Raw genomic sequence first — 13,421 nt, 5'->3', positions numbered from 1 at the left:
TCTTTCTGAGGTGTTTACACCTTTCAAAAATTTGTGGATTTCTACTCTTTCCTGATGCTTTCAAACACCCCTCACCCCACATAACATATTTAAATTCTACTTATAATTATCCCTTGAAGCTGCTTCTCTTTCACAAACACACTTGTGAGAACAGTAGGTGGTGTTTGTGAGGGTCCCAGGATGAGGGAAGAGAAGAATCTGACTCCATGTTTCTTAGAAGGCTGATTTATTATATTAGGACATTATATTATATTAAAAGAAATGCTATACTAAAACTATACTCAACTATAGAGAAAAGGATACATCAGAAGGCTAGAAAATAATGAAAACTCGTGGCTGCTCAGAGAGTCCGACACAGCTGGCTTTGATTGGTCATTAAGTAAAAACAATTCACATGGAACCAATCAAACATGCACCTGCCACATTCCAAAGCAGCAAACACAGGAGAAGAGAATCAGATAATTGTTATTTACATTTTTCTCTAAGGCGTCTCAGTTTCCCAGGAGAAGAAATCCTGGTGAAGGGATTTTTCAGAAAATATCATGGTGACACAGTAGAACCTGGACCTGGCTTCAGCATTGCTCACACATTAGTCCTCAGCAAAGTCCCTGTTACTTCTCTTGTGTGAGGCATTTACATGATATCTGACACACTGGATTTTCCACACCTTGTTCTCTACCTCAAGCAGTTTTTAGCACAGTTGTTCTCATACAATCTAGAGAAAAGACAAAAAAACCTTCTCCAGCAAATCTGCAGTGCTTGAAACTCACCCACGGACATTGTGGTGCTGAATGTGCAACAGAATAGTTAAATAAATTTGGGCCAGCAACTGATGGCCTCTCTAATCATGCACCTGGCTTACACCAGTGAGTATCTTTTCCCTTCAGGGGTGCACCATGAAAATTCACCTTCCCAGAGAAGTTGAAGACATCCCTACTTATTGTAGGGAGGTGGACTAGATGACTTTTAAAGGTGTCTTCCAAACCCAAATATTCCATGGTTCTGTAAATTAAGGTCTGTTATGAAAATAAATAACACTGAAAAACTTGTTTGTGTGGCATGAAATGTATTGATGGATTGCAGATTGAATTGTTTTTGTCAACAGACTTTACAGGGCAAATATGGAGCTTGTACACAAATTTCCCCTTAGTCTGAGCGGGTTAAAGTCCAGAATTAGCTTTCAAAGATTACAAAAACACAAAAAAACAGCCCAAAAAGAAGAGGTCATACAGTTCATAACCATGTGTCTGGGAAGGACCAGTTGGGCAATGAGTCCTAAAAAAGGATTGTCTAATCTATTCTCAGTTTCTCATTCATAAACAAATCAACATTCTTCCAGGGCAATCTATATTTGACTTTGCTATTGGTAGAAAGCTTGCCTTACTATGCAACTTACTGCAAATGAAATGCAAAATGCTTTGTAGTTTCCTACTTTGCAGGCTCTGCCATGTGACATTTCACAGCCTTTTATGATGCTACAGTAGCATGTAGGAGCCAGAAGTACACTGCGCTAGGTGCTGCTCAGGTGCCAGACACAAGTGGGATGGATTTCCCAGAGAGTTATCAAACTAACAGGAAAAAAATTCCAAAGGAAATGAGAATAAGCACAAAGCAAAGGTCATAAGTTCTGGGAGATTTATACCTTGACAGCACCAGTGTTTGCTGACATACCCACTGACCACCTACACACACCCCAGCTGCACCTTTTCCTCAGGAGCAAGCCATGGATCACTGCTGCCCTTACCAGGATACAATGACTGTATCCTGTATTTCCAGGGAAATATTTGGGAAGATGCATGGTTGTGATGCAAGTCAGTGAGGTAAGTTTGACCCCGTTGGTTAAAACTCCAGCACACAAGAACATTTTCCCCTCACCTCAGCACTGAACTTCAATGCCAGATATCAGCTTTTTATCACTTACAGCATCAGGATATGCAGCCTGTGCCCTTTCGATCATCTCAAAAAATAAGAATAGGTTATGTTCTTTCTAATAAGGGGTCCTGCTGCTATAGCAAGCTTCCCTCTACTTTTCTCTCTCAGGGTATTGATTACATGCCAGAGCCACTTCCTCCTCCAGGTGAATCAGCTGAGAAATGGCAGCACTGACAATGAGTGTTTTGCGTACAGCCCATCATCCCACAGTGCCACAGTTTTTTAGTGTGTTATGATCCATAACCCAATTATAGGCTGCTTCATTTTTCAAGAGTGAGAGCTCACATGTGCCCACACAGAGCCACAGTTCTTTTGTGAACGCAAACACTCTCAGTACCTGCACTGCCTTCCCAAAACATTGCCTCCTGTCCCTGTTTACAAAAAAAATATGTCCCATACACCATCCTAGAAGTGGCTGGATTCCTGGGAAGGGTGAGATGGCCATCTTTTCATAGAGTCATGGAAAGAAAAAGCTTTGAAGGGAGAAGCCGATTCTTTTAAATTTTGATGCCTGAAGTAGAACCTGGAGTTCTTTGTTCTGCATGCAGACTCCTTACAGATTTCCAAGGAGAAGGTTCTGAAATACACTTTTGTTTGAAAACCGAAGCAACTTGGAGTCACAGGTCATAGCAAAAATAAATGGATTTAGAACTGTAAGTCATAAAGGCACAGAAAATTTAAGGGAAAAATAAAAACCATTGGAAAAAAAAAAAAAAAAACACCAAAAAAAACAAACCCAAAGCCCCAAACCATTATGGAAATGCAATTTGAGATTGGGTTCATTTCACCTGATGTGAAAGGTCAAGGTCAACTGTCTCTTGCTACAGGTTGTGACTAAACTCCTGACTTTTAGACACCATGGTGACACAGGCATCTGATGGTACAGCAATAAAACCATTTAATTTAAGATGATACTGTCAAGATCCTGCTTTTGTTCTTGAACTGGTGGTCACCTGTCCCCATAACAAGGCAGTTCTGATTTTGATCTGCTCAGTTCAGCTTCCTGCTGCCCTCCAGGCAGCTTCAAACAAGCCCAAATCTCTACAAGGATTCCCACGGGACTCAGAATACAGCCAGGTTTGGAAGAGAGACTGAGACTCCAGCAACACCAAGTCAGAGTCACTCAGATTTTGCCAAATGGTCACAAGAAAGACTGAAGCTGTTTTCCTACAGTGTAGTTACATCTTTTTCTATGCCTCCCATTCTCCTCCTCTTCTCTCCAGTTGCAACGGGAGGGGCTGAGCTGGTTTCCCTCACCGTTTCTTTTGTGTTATCTTGTCTCATTCCAGTGGCAGGAAAAGCAGGGTTTCTTTTCAGTGCCAGACACATTTCCTACCACGAGGAGAACCAACCCGAAGAGATCATGCTTCACACTGCCAATCCCAAAGGCAGGGGGTTAATTTTCACAGGCTCAGCTGAATGTTTTTATTCCAGCCCTGTGGTCTGTGCATAACACAAAGATCTGAAGTCACTCCAGAAGGCAATAGGGAGTAGCTTTACCTTCTCCAAGTCTCTGCATGTTAAATGTCTCCTGGATGAAATGCACAGTCCCCTTCCAAGGCTAAGGGTTAAGCATCATCAAGAAATGTCTCTGATTTGTCAGAGCACAGGGAAAAGAGCAGGGAAAAGAAACTTCCCAGTGAAGTAGATGCAAGTAGAATCGCTTCTGATAGGATGCATCAGAGCATGGCCTTTTAAAAAGGGTAGAGCTCTGACAGCAGCTCCCAGCCACTACAGGAGTTGCTTGAAACCAAAATCTGAACTTCCCTCTGGTTTCCTGCCTCTACACCCGCACGAGCTGCAGCTGATGGCAATTCTGTATATTCAGTGAGCAATTCTGTGTGGCATAAGCAGGGAACAGAATGATACCTCCCAAAAGCTGAACAGCAATTGCACTTTCACTTAATAATGTGCTTTGGAGTAGTTCCACAGACATACAATGGCAGGGAGGAGCTCACAGTGAGCAGCAGCAGTGCCTGTCTGCACATTCCTCCTTGAACTCCATATCTATGTGCCAGTGTTTGTCACACGCATGGCCTAACCTGGATTTTTGTCACACCATGGGCTGGCCCTGTTTGTGAGGCTGCTGCAGTAAACTTTCCATTGGCCAGCCTTCCAATCAGCAAATTTCTACCTCCCTGTTTGCTTACCTTCTCCTTCTGCTTCCATTGATTTTACAAAGGAAAAAGTACAGGAGGAGAGATGAAAACCCTGGCTACAGAGCAAGCAAGGTCAGGTATCAAGTGTGATTAACTCTTTGCCTGAAGACAAAACCAACTCTCCATGACTGCAATGAGCCCAACAATCACCCAGAAGTAGCTCATGGAAACTATTTCCCTGATCCCTGCCTTTTTTCTGTTCACTTCTCCATTGTTTAACCTCTTCAAGCTCACAATCTGCACTTTACTCCAGCCAATCCATGAGACAGAAAAGTGTTTCTGACTATTAGGAGCTCAGGATTTATTGGGTATTTTTGGTCTTTTTTGTTGTTGCTGTTGTTGAGCTTTGTACTTTTATTTGTGTGCAAGAAAACTAGATGCAAAAGATCATTAGAGAATCAAACCACAGACTACAGCCTCTGAATGTATGCAAGGAATAACTTCAAGTTAGTCACACTAGGTAAGTCACTTTTTTCTTGATGCTGGCAAGTAATTTACCAGCTTTTCCAGCTCCCACAATGGATGCTAATGTGATGTATTGTAGATTATCCTGTGTAAACTCTCAACATCCATATTAATACCCACTCTGGCTGTGATTATTGATCATCCAGCAGGAAGGTGATGTGTTGCAAACGCACAGGGCTGATGTTGATGTATTCAGGAGGTGTTCACCTGTTTAATGGGGTGCATCTCCAAGTGCATCTATCTTTCAATCATTTCAATCAGGACTTCCTGCAAGGCTGCAGATTTTCCTCAGGAGTCATCAGACCTTCTGCTTCTCCATCTACAGGGCTGACAAGAGATCCCTTCAGACTCCTCCACCCCGCCACGGAAGGGGAGGGTATCTCTACTCTGAAGACTTAAAAAGGGATCCCTGGCCATGTAGGAAGGAGATCTTGTGACACATCATCCCAAGGAAAGAAGACTGAAGGTTTGTCACCAAGATAAATATGAAGGTAAATGAGAATTTTTTGGCTTGTAGCAAACATTTAGTTTGCAATTAATGCTTTCTTTTTCATGTGAGTGCAATATTTAGGGACTGCAGGGGGGCTTAAGAAATTTTCCTCAAAAATAACCTGAAAGAATACAGACATAGATATATTATATGTATTTTAAACAACTGCATTAAAAATAGAACAATAGCACAACCTCTCAAACCCAGGATGAAATGAACCACTGTGAAACATACAGTTAGATTCTCTGGTGCCCATCACTGTTACCAATACATGAATAACAACATGGTCTGTGTGAACAAGCAGAGGTGCAACTTGTGCACAGAGGATTCATGCTCAATGCTTCCATTTGCATGTGTTGCATCAGTGAACGAACTCCAAGAATCAAAAAAACCTGTCTTGTGAGTTGTTTTAATCATAGTTGATATTGATAGGATGCTAAATTTAAAACATTTTTTACTTTTTTTTTTTTTTTTACCTGAGGAAGTAGAGATTTTGTCTCTTGGTTTGTTTGTTGGTTTGGAATGACAAGCCCCCTACATCTGCTTGTTGTCTACAGTTTGGTAAAATCAAGGTAGATTTTATATTATCTTTACCCATTAGTTTGTACTTTATTCTCATTTCTGGAGGATCTGATGTTCTTGTAAATAGGACCACAAAAGGTGCTAGCCTTGATGGCAGCTCTCACCAGGATGGAATGGATTTGAGTAAAAAGAATAAAGTTCAATTAAAGATTAATCCTCTGATCAGATCAGTGTGCACTGAAACACCCCCTGAGCAAGAGGAGGTTTGGCAGCAAGACAGGGACAATGCAGCAGCTGGGAACACCCTCACATTTAGAGGTGAAGTTGGGAGGATGTGCAGATGTGAAAGACTCTTCCTGCACCTTGTGGTTCTCTGTTGTGCACAGGAGCTGCATAAACCCACAGCGTCTGCCCTGGCGCTGTTCCTGGCAGCATCCTTTGTCGCCTTCTCCTGGAGTGCCCCTCAGGTGAGCTCAGGCTGGAGCTCATGAAGGTCAGAGCTTGGTGCCATTAAGTATTTGCACTAATTAGCAATGGCATGGAATGTTGACATGCCTCTTTTCCCTTTTTTTTTTTTTTTTTTTTAATTTGTCATAAAGGCTCATTTCCAAAGGAGAAACTGGACTCCTCAGGCCATGCTCTATTTGAAGGGTGCACGTAAGTCCTGAGCTCTTTCCATTTTGAGGAGATAATTTTCCCCACTGCTGGATATTCCTTAGTTCCACACAAGCAGGAGATCCTGAACATGCTGTGGGGGTAGAAGTTTTGAGGCTTGCAGGAAGGATGTGCTAATCGCGTGGTGCTAATTATGTCATGGTCACATCTTTGGTCCCTGTACAGGCCATTCATTTCCCAGTTGGACTCAATGGTCCTTGTGGATCCCTCTCACTCAGAATATTGTCAGATTCTGTACTTAGAGATGTTGTCCTTTGATCCAAATCATCAAATATAACAGAAATATTAATGTGACAAATTGTCTTCTGAATTGTTGGTTTAAAATTAAAAGATATCAGGGAGGGCAGGTATTAAGAGAGGAAGAAAAAAAACTCCCTGTAAATTAAAAAAAAAAGAAGGCCATAATCCTGAGAGAAATGCAAAAGGGAGACAATATAAATAATTGCAACATAAAATAAATATAAGCTCCAAACAACTGTAAATATAACTGAAAGTTCTAGTGACACTAATACATTATTTTTGTTGATAAAAGGGAAGATTTTGACCCTTTTTGTTATTTTAAAAATATTCTTCCAACTGAATAATGCAATGTGTTACTTCCCTAGTAAGCTTTTTATCATTCTTATCGATGCACAGGAAGCAGTGTGATTTTATTTTGTTAGTTTGGGATTTGGGATTTTTTTTTCTTTTTTTTCTTTTTAATAAAAATACAATTTAAAAGGCAATACTTCATAGTTCAGAAAAGTGATTGAAGGCTCTTGACCATATACAAAATTGAAAAGAGTCCTTTAGGGATTATAAAGTAGGAATTACAACAAGTTTGGGGGTTGTTTTCACCCTTGTCTCACTGCTTTCGTAGAGGGACGTTGCTTCATCGCAGATGAGAGCCAGAGGAAGGACCTGTATGACAGAGTGCATCTTGGTGAGTCCATCACCACAGGGGTGTGGAGCCCATCCACCTCCCCTGCTTATGGGAGAAATCCCTGGAAATGGGAGGGGATTTGTTTTCCTGGAATCACAGCCAAGGAAAAATCTAAACCCCCTTTTTTAGTTCCATCATTCTAACCAGCACATGACAAAGACTGACTTTCCTCTCTGGTGAGCCTGTGTGATTTCATTTACATAATTTCCAGACTGGCCTGGCTGCTAAGTGGGATTTTCATCAGTGCTTTTGACTTTCTTTTTGCACTGGAAAAAAAAAAATAAAATCAAGCTATTAATCGTGCTGAAGAGACAAATAACAGCAGCAGATGTCATCAATCCACAGTAGGAAATGTTTCTGGAGGGAACAGGATGTTGTAAAGAAGTTAGGAACTTACAAAATAGGAAAATGTTGTTTTTACCTTCCGAGGGACTTTGAAATAACCTCCCTTTTAAAAAGATTGCTAATCTCTCGTGCTAATTATCAGGCTGGTTTTGAGCAGACAATGTTATAGAATGAAGGACACAATATTTTCTTGTCTTTGACTCTCTAGTTATAAAAATAATAAAAAAGCAAAGAACAAAGTAAAGAAATGCCATAAGAGACTAACAAACCATGCATTTCTGATTTTTTCATTCTAGAAACACGCAGCCATAACACAAATCCTTTATCCCTTTCTGAAGCTGCTGCACTGTTTCTTACTTCCTTACAGAAAGCACAAGAAGGTAAATGCATGTTTTGTCTTACTCTGACTTTTTTAAAGTGGTTTTTCAGTATTTCATTTACTAGCAAATTAATCTAGAAGGTCTGTTTTGAACTGAGATATTGCTCAGCAGAGAGCCCTGTATTGGAGTGCACATTTACACAGATTACAACATGAGCCACAGAATGATAGCAGGTAAATATTTATATATTCTGCTTTTAATTTTCTCTTCTGATATTTTACTGGTTTGCATTCAAGGGAATGGCTATTTTTCAATTGAATTTTTCACCTCAAATCTTTTCTGGGGTAACTTTTTATATATCATACTGTTTGCTTGTGAAAATTTTGTTCCTCCACTGGATTTGGTGCAAAGGTTTAAAGGAATACATAAGAATCCTAGGAGAGGAGCTGCTGGTTTCACATCACCAGGCTGAGACCCTAAACCTTTGCTCTCCATGTCCTCTATCCTTAAATCTCTCGCCTCTTCAGCTACCCCAGACCTTTTTTTTTTTTTTGGAAATGAAGCTGGGGCTCTGTGCTCAGCCCTCTCTTCCCTGCCCTGGCAGAACTCTGAATAAAAAACAAACAAATCAGTGGCATTTTGGAGAGAGAAAAAGGCAGAATTAAAAATGAGCATAGTGCTTTGGACAAAATATATGAGCACTTCTAAAGTTAAATCAGTGAAAGTGTCATTTGCATGCCCACAAAATCCACTGAAGGTAGATTTTTCCAAATTTTAGTGGTATGTTCCTGCCTGTTGTTGCCGTAGCAGGGGAGATGGACAGCAACAGAAAAAAAAAGGGTGAAATATCAGAACTGGCAGCTTGTTTGAAAAAAACTACGTGGAATAACATTTTCATCTCTGTGGTACGAAATAACCAGTCAAACCTGGATAAGCCATGCACTTTCAGATCAGCTGATTTTTGACTAGACTGAGGGCAATGCACAAATGAAGAACAAATCCATTATTTTCTTCAGCATGAAATTTTTTGCCATGTGCTAACTTACCCCTCTGGACACTGGTTTGTAGTTTTCTTCTACAGCAAACAGAAAAATTCCTACATTTAAAAATGAGAGAAGACATGATTGTTTTTAGAGGTGCTGCCTCTCTTAGCTGAGCAGTCACACTGCACTGAATCTGTGCCTAAGACACACCTGAAAGCTGAAAACTTTGGCTGGCTGAACTTTTCTTAATCTACAACTTATTTCTCCCCATTGTGTCTTGTCTTGCAGTGGAAGAAGAAAACAGTGAACACCCTGGCTACTTGACAGACAGTCTGTTAAATTGGTGAAATTATGTAAAATGTCTTTAACATTTGTACAGCTTTGAACCTGAAAGCATAACTTGTGTAAGTAAAGTGTTTAATCCATTCTCACTGAAGTTCCCAAAGGGTGAGGTGTTTTCACATTGCAAAATTTTGAATGCAAAGGGATTAAAAGGTACTAGTTCAGATAAGGGAAGCATCTGTAAAGTTCCTGCTTTCTTTACAGCATTTTATATGTCCCATCTGAAATTTAAAATACACGGCACCATCTCACCTGAAAAGATAATTAAAACTGACTTATTGTCCCAGTCCACTCCTGCAGAAATACTCTGAATAATCCTACTGAGCAAGTCCCAGCACATAAAGACTGTCTGGGGACAGGTCTTGCATTATCAGGGCCTCCTTAATGACTGCATTATGATTGTACTTTTTTGTTCTTTCTTTCTGAGTCGCAAAACTGGAATTATGCATAAATCTGTTAATTATCATTCTGTGCTGATAAGGATGTGTTATTTATGTAGTTCAGTGGTCTTACTGGAAAACCCTCTGTAGTTCTGATGTAATTAAAGACTAGCCACATGATTTCTGTGTCCAAGCAACTGTTTTATTTTTTCAACCTTCTAGTCATGCTCTTCATCTTTTAATGTTAAATTCCCCTGATCTTTCTCATCATACTGCTGATTAATTCTAACTCACACTAACTGTGATGCTGCTTTACCTCAACACAAAAAAACACAGCTGAAGAAACAGAGGAATTAATTTGTTTCATGGGGTTAGAGGCACTTTCAGTCGTTATTTATAAACTGTATCACTCCACGGAAGAACTGGTGAAAGCAGTGTCCTGTTTTGTTCATTTTTAAGCACTAATATATCTTCCAATGGCAGCGTTTGTTGTATGACAGAACATTAATGATGAACTTCACCTCAAGACCAGTGGTATACACCTGAATCCTTCCATTAATTGAGCTGCCCTTTGTTTCCAGCATATTTGGAATATCTCAGGCGCATCTAAGTGACTTTACAGCATGTTTTACAGGATCATCAGTCAGTGCTCAGACAAAAAAGTAGCATGGAATCAGAGAACATAATCCTAGAATGGCCTAGTTTGGAAGGGACCTAAAAGATCATCCAGTTCCAAATGCCCTGACATGAGCTAGGACACCTTCCACTGGAAAACTGAAAAGTAGAGGGGTTATACATCCTTTGGTTTATCAGTGTCTCAAAATTTACATGCCTCTGCCTGTCCCATTGATACAGAAACTGTATCCACCCTATTCCACATTTTTATATGTGTTCTTGATTTAAGGTCTCAAGCTTAAACAATTCTTCACAAATATCATGAAACAGAATAGACCTTCTGCCTTGCTGGTGAGCTGTTTGTGAAACCCCAGTGATTTCCCATCTGGAAGACAATCCCTTATGTAACAGATAGCTGCTACCAAGTTTGACAGGTGTTGGGAATGTGTGGCATTTAATTTAGGCCATCTGTTGCTGGGGCTGAATGAGAAGCTGTTCCTCCAATGCTATAAATCCAACATACAGTAGTGTTTTGCTGTAGATAAACTGCCTTGATACTAATGGAATCTGTTAATCCTGGAAATCAAGGCAGAGCTAACACAAGCCCAAGGCATTGGGCAGAGGTCACTTTGGCCACTGCAGGACCTGAATCTGAGAATTCAGATTAGTCCTATCTCAAAGCTGAGCACTTTCTAACACCAGGAGGGTGCTCAAAGCATGTAAGTGCGCTGAAACACACACAGCCTTCCTGCTCTACAGCAGAGCTTTGAAATACAAGCAATAAATACAGATTTCTCGATTTATTTATGAAAACATCAACTTTCAATCAATATGCCCTTTATATGTTCCTTCTTTGGGACTTTCAGCCATTACATCTTTTGACTCTGTAAGGGAACTCTGATTAGGAGCACTTTGTGGAAGAAACACAAAATGCAGCTGTTCTCCACATAGTAAACTGTGTGAAGGAAAAGATTTGCAGTTATCTTTGCTTTCACCACTTTTATATGAAAAATTACTCAGTGTTGAATTACCTTTTAAATGGCTAAAGAAATAGTGACTCCTTTTAATTCCAAATAAGTTCTTACCATAAAAACTGGAACCTGATTTCTGAAAATATTCTTTCGTATCCGAATCAGCTCAAGAATGAAAGTCCAGATTTAAAACTGATTTTAGGTGGTAAAAAATACAAATAGGCACATTGTCACTTTTATTCTAAGTGGCCTATAGTCAGAACCATGTCATCAAGCATTGGTTAAGTGTTTGAAAGTTAGGAGCCTACACAAAGTTGGACATCGAGGCTCCCCCTGGGATTGACAGAAAAGGTAAATACCTCCAAAGATTACATTGTCCTACCTGCTGAAGGACAGTCTGAATGAAGTTCTGGAAATGTCTTTTCTTGAGCAGCATGAGAAATTTTTGATGCACAAACTTGAAAAACAAGAGATTGATCTCTAACATCTTCATGACAAAATGTGCTTCTGAAGAGCCTGTTCAGGCACTCTCTGCATTTCTAGGAGCTGAAATACTTCTAAAAGTTTTCTGTAAGGCAAATGAAATGTTTAATTCTTGTTGTTAGGATCAGTTATTCCCCAAGAACTATGAAGTCTCGAGTGCTTTTCAAAATTATATGTTAAATTTTTTTAGCATTATTTATTAGGATTACGTCTCTTCTAGAAGAAGTGAAATAGAGCAAGGACTAATGGAAATTACTGATCCTTGACTGTTGTCACACTGGTCTGTGGCTTTTTATCTGCAGGAGAAGGTGCCACTCGAGGAAATTTTATCATTCCCTTTAGCCAAGTTACATTAATTTCCTCCCAAACCAGTTTGTTAACAAACTTAGAATCTACAACAAGATGAAAATAAAAGAGACATACCAGAGGAATCAGAAAATAAATGGTCTGCTCTTTATTGTGGGTCTAAATGATGTCAGAAAGATGACTTTATTTGTCTCTGAAATTCAAATGTCCACTGCATAAGACTTTATATTGTTCCACAGGAAGCATGTTTTACCATTAGATTAAGACACTTCTGTGTGCTGTAAAAAAGTGTTACATAAGCTTACAATAAACAGCATCAGGAAAAGACAGACCATTTTCTTTACACTGTATCTTTTTAAACTCTTCCAATATTTCTCCAGTGTAACACTTTTTTTTTTCTCTAATTTTTTGAGCTCTGGTTTAAAGTTCATGTTAGTTTAGGAGGGGAAAAGGGGAAACATAAATGAAGAAGAAATTCCTTTGGGATACCCAAAATGTAGCTATTTGTCTACACTATCATTAATACAGATGATTCCACAGACAAAGGCATGATCTGCAGCTTGTATAAGCTCCTGAGGGGATTGTCTCATTCTCTAGTTTTATTAAACCTGAAAAATCTCTTCTAACTCAAAGGGGCACAGAAAAAGTGTCATTTAAACTATTTTAAAGGTGAAATAATATTAGGCTTTCCAAAAGTGTAGCTCAAGTAACATTTAAGGTACCCCTAATTACATCCCACTGTCCTTAACACAAAGCTTGCCAAGCCTACAGGAGAAACTCTTGAGTGGATGGGGAGCAATGCCAGGGTGAGAGCAACAAGTTCAGTTCCTGTATTCTCCATGCTGCTTCTTTTTTCCTTGTGGCAAGGCTCCAGTGGAAAAGGGGGACTTGATGTTCTGCCTATCCCTTTCAGCTTCCTCATCCTCGTCGTATCTCTCATCCTCATCTTCATCCTCAGCTTCACTGTGGTGAGGGCTGGAATGCTGGGAGGCAGAGGGCGATGGCGGCACCGATGAAGGCCTGGGAAACCTGAAACCTTCCGTCTGGCAGAGACAGAAGCAAGTTGAATGTGTCAGCTGAGTTCCTCAATTGGTTTTATATAGCAATTTAAGGCTATCATCACTTCAGAAGAAGCCAGGGGTCAGATGTAAGCTAGACCTGCCCTGCAATCTAAAATTAATCTTCCCTCAACCCAGATCCCCTCAGTGCTCCTCTGCCAGTAAGTACACACTTGTATGAGAGAGATATTTATCCTGTGCCATAAAAAACATCCTGCCCTTCCAGTACTGCTTTTTGCAAAACATGGCTATCTTTACTGAGCCTTAAAACAATCAGCACAGGACAAAATCCTTCTGTACTCTGTAGTCAGAATATGCTTACTGAAATTCAGGTTTCAATCTGAACATTCAAAACAGTTTTCTACTTATAATGTCAGCATCTGCAAAACCAGCAAGGGGTTTTGGTCTGAACCTCCTCTCTCCTTACTAAAAAAATTATAAGAGTTGCTCTTT

At 39.9% G+C, this 13,421-nt stretch overlaps 2 protein-coding genes across 3 annotated transcripts in view; one reads left to right on the top strand and one right to left on the bottom strand.

Moving 5' to 3' along the window:
* Positions 1–1,796: 1,796 nt before the first annotated feature.
* SPX (spexin hormone) lies at positions 1,797–9,160 on the top strand. Its single transcript, XM_041464759.1, has 6 exons — positions 1,797–1,820; positions 5,955–6,035; positions 6,168–6,225; positions 7,103–7,165; positions 7,807–7,890; positions 9,102–9,160. The coding sequence occupies exons 1-6, from the start codon at positions 1,797–1,799 to the stop codon at positions 9,158–9,160; spliced, it is 369 nt and encodes a 122-aa protein (XP_041320693.1).
* Positions 9,161–12,664: 3,504 nt separating this feature from the next.
* GYS2 (glycogen synthase 2) overlaps positions 12,665–13,421 on the bottom strand; it is a 41,074-nt gene continuing 40,317 nt past the window's right edge. For both annotated transcript variants that reach the window (XM_041464755.1, XM_041464756.1), the window contains one exon: positions 12,665–12,953. In XM_041464755.1, the coding sequence (XP_041320689.1) occupies positions 12,732–12,953 (222 nt within the window). In that variant the 3' untranslated portion in view covers positions 12,665–12,731. The remainder of the gene's footprint in view (positions 12,954–13,421) is intronic.

The sequence above is a fragment of the Pyrgilauda ruficollis genome, unplaced genomic scaffold, assembly GCF_017590135.1.
Source record: "Pyrgilauda ruficollis isolate IOZ18807 unplaced genomic scaffold, ASM1759013v1 scaffold183, whole genome shotgun sequence".
Lineage (NCBI taxonomy): Eukaryota > Metazoa > Chordata > Aves > Passeriformes > Passeridae > Pyrgilauda > Pyrgilauda ruficollis.
This window is presented reverse-complemented; position numbering and strand designations above follow the sequence as displayed.

Excerpts from the sequence above, each read along its gene's own strand:
- SPX (XM_041464759.1), top strand. The coding sequence starts at position 1,797 with ATGGTTGTGATGCAAGTCAGTGAG. Across the intron at positions 6,226-7,102 it reads GCTCTATTTGAAGGGTGCAC|AGGGACGTTGCTTCATCGCA; the intron begins GTAAGTCCTGAG and ends CTGCTTTCGTAG. Across the intron at positions 7,166-7,806 it reads GTATGACAGAGTGCATCTTG|AAACACGCAGCCATAACACA; the intron begins GTGAGTCCATCA and ends TTTTCATTCTAG.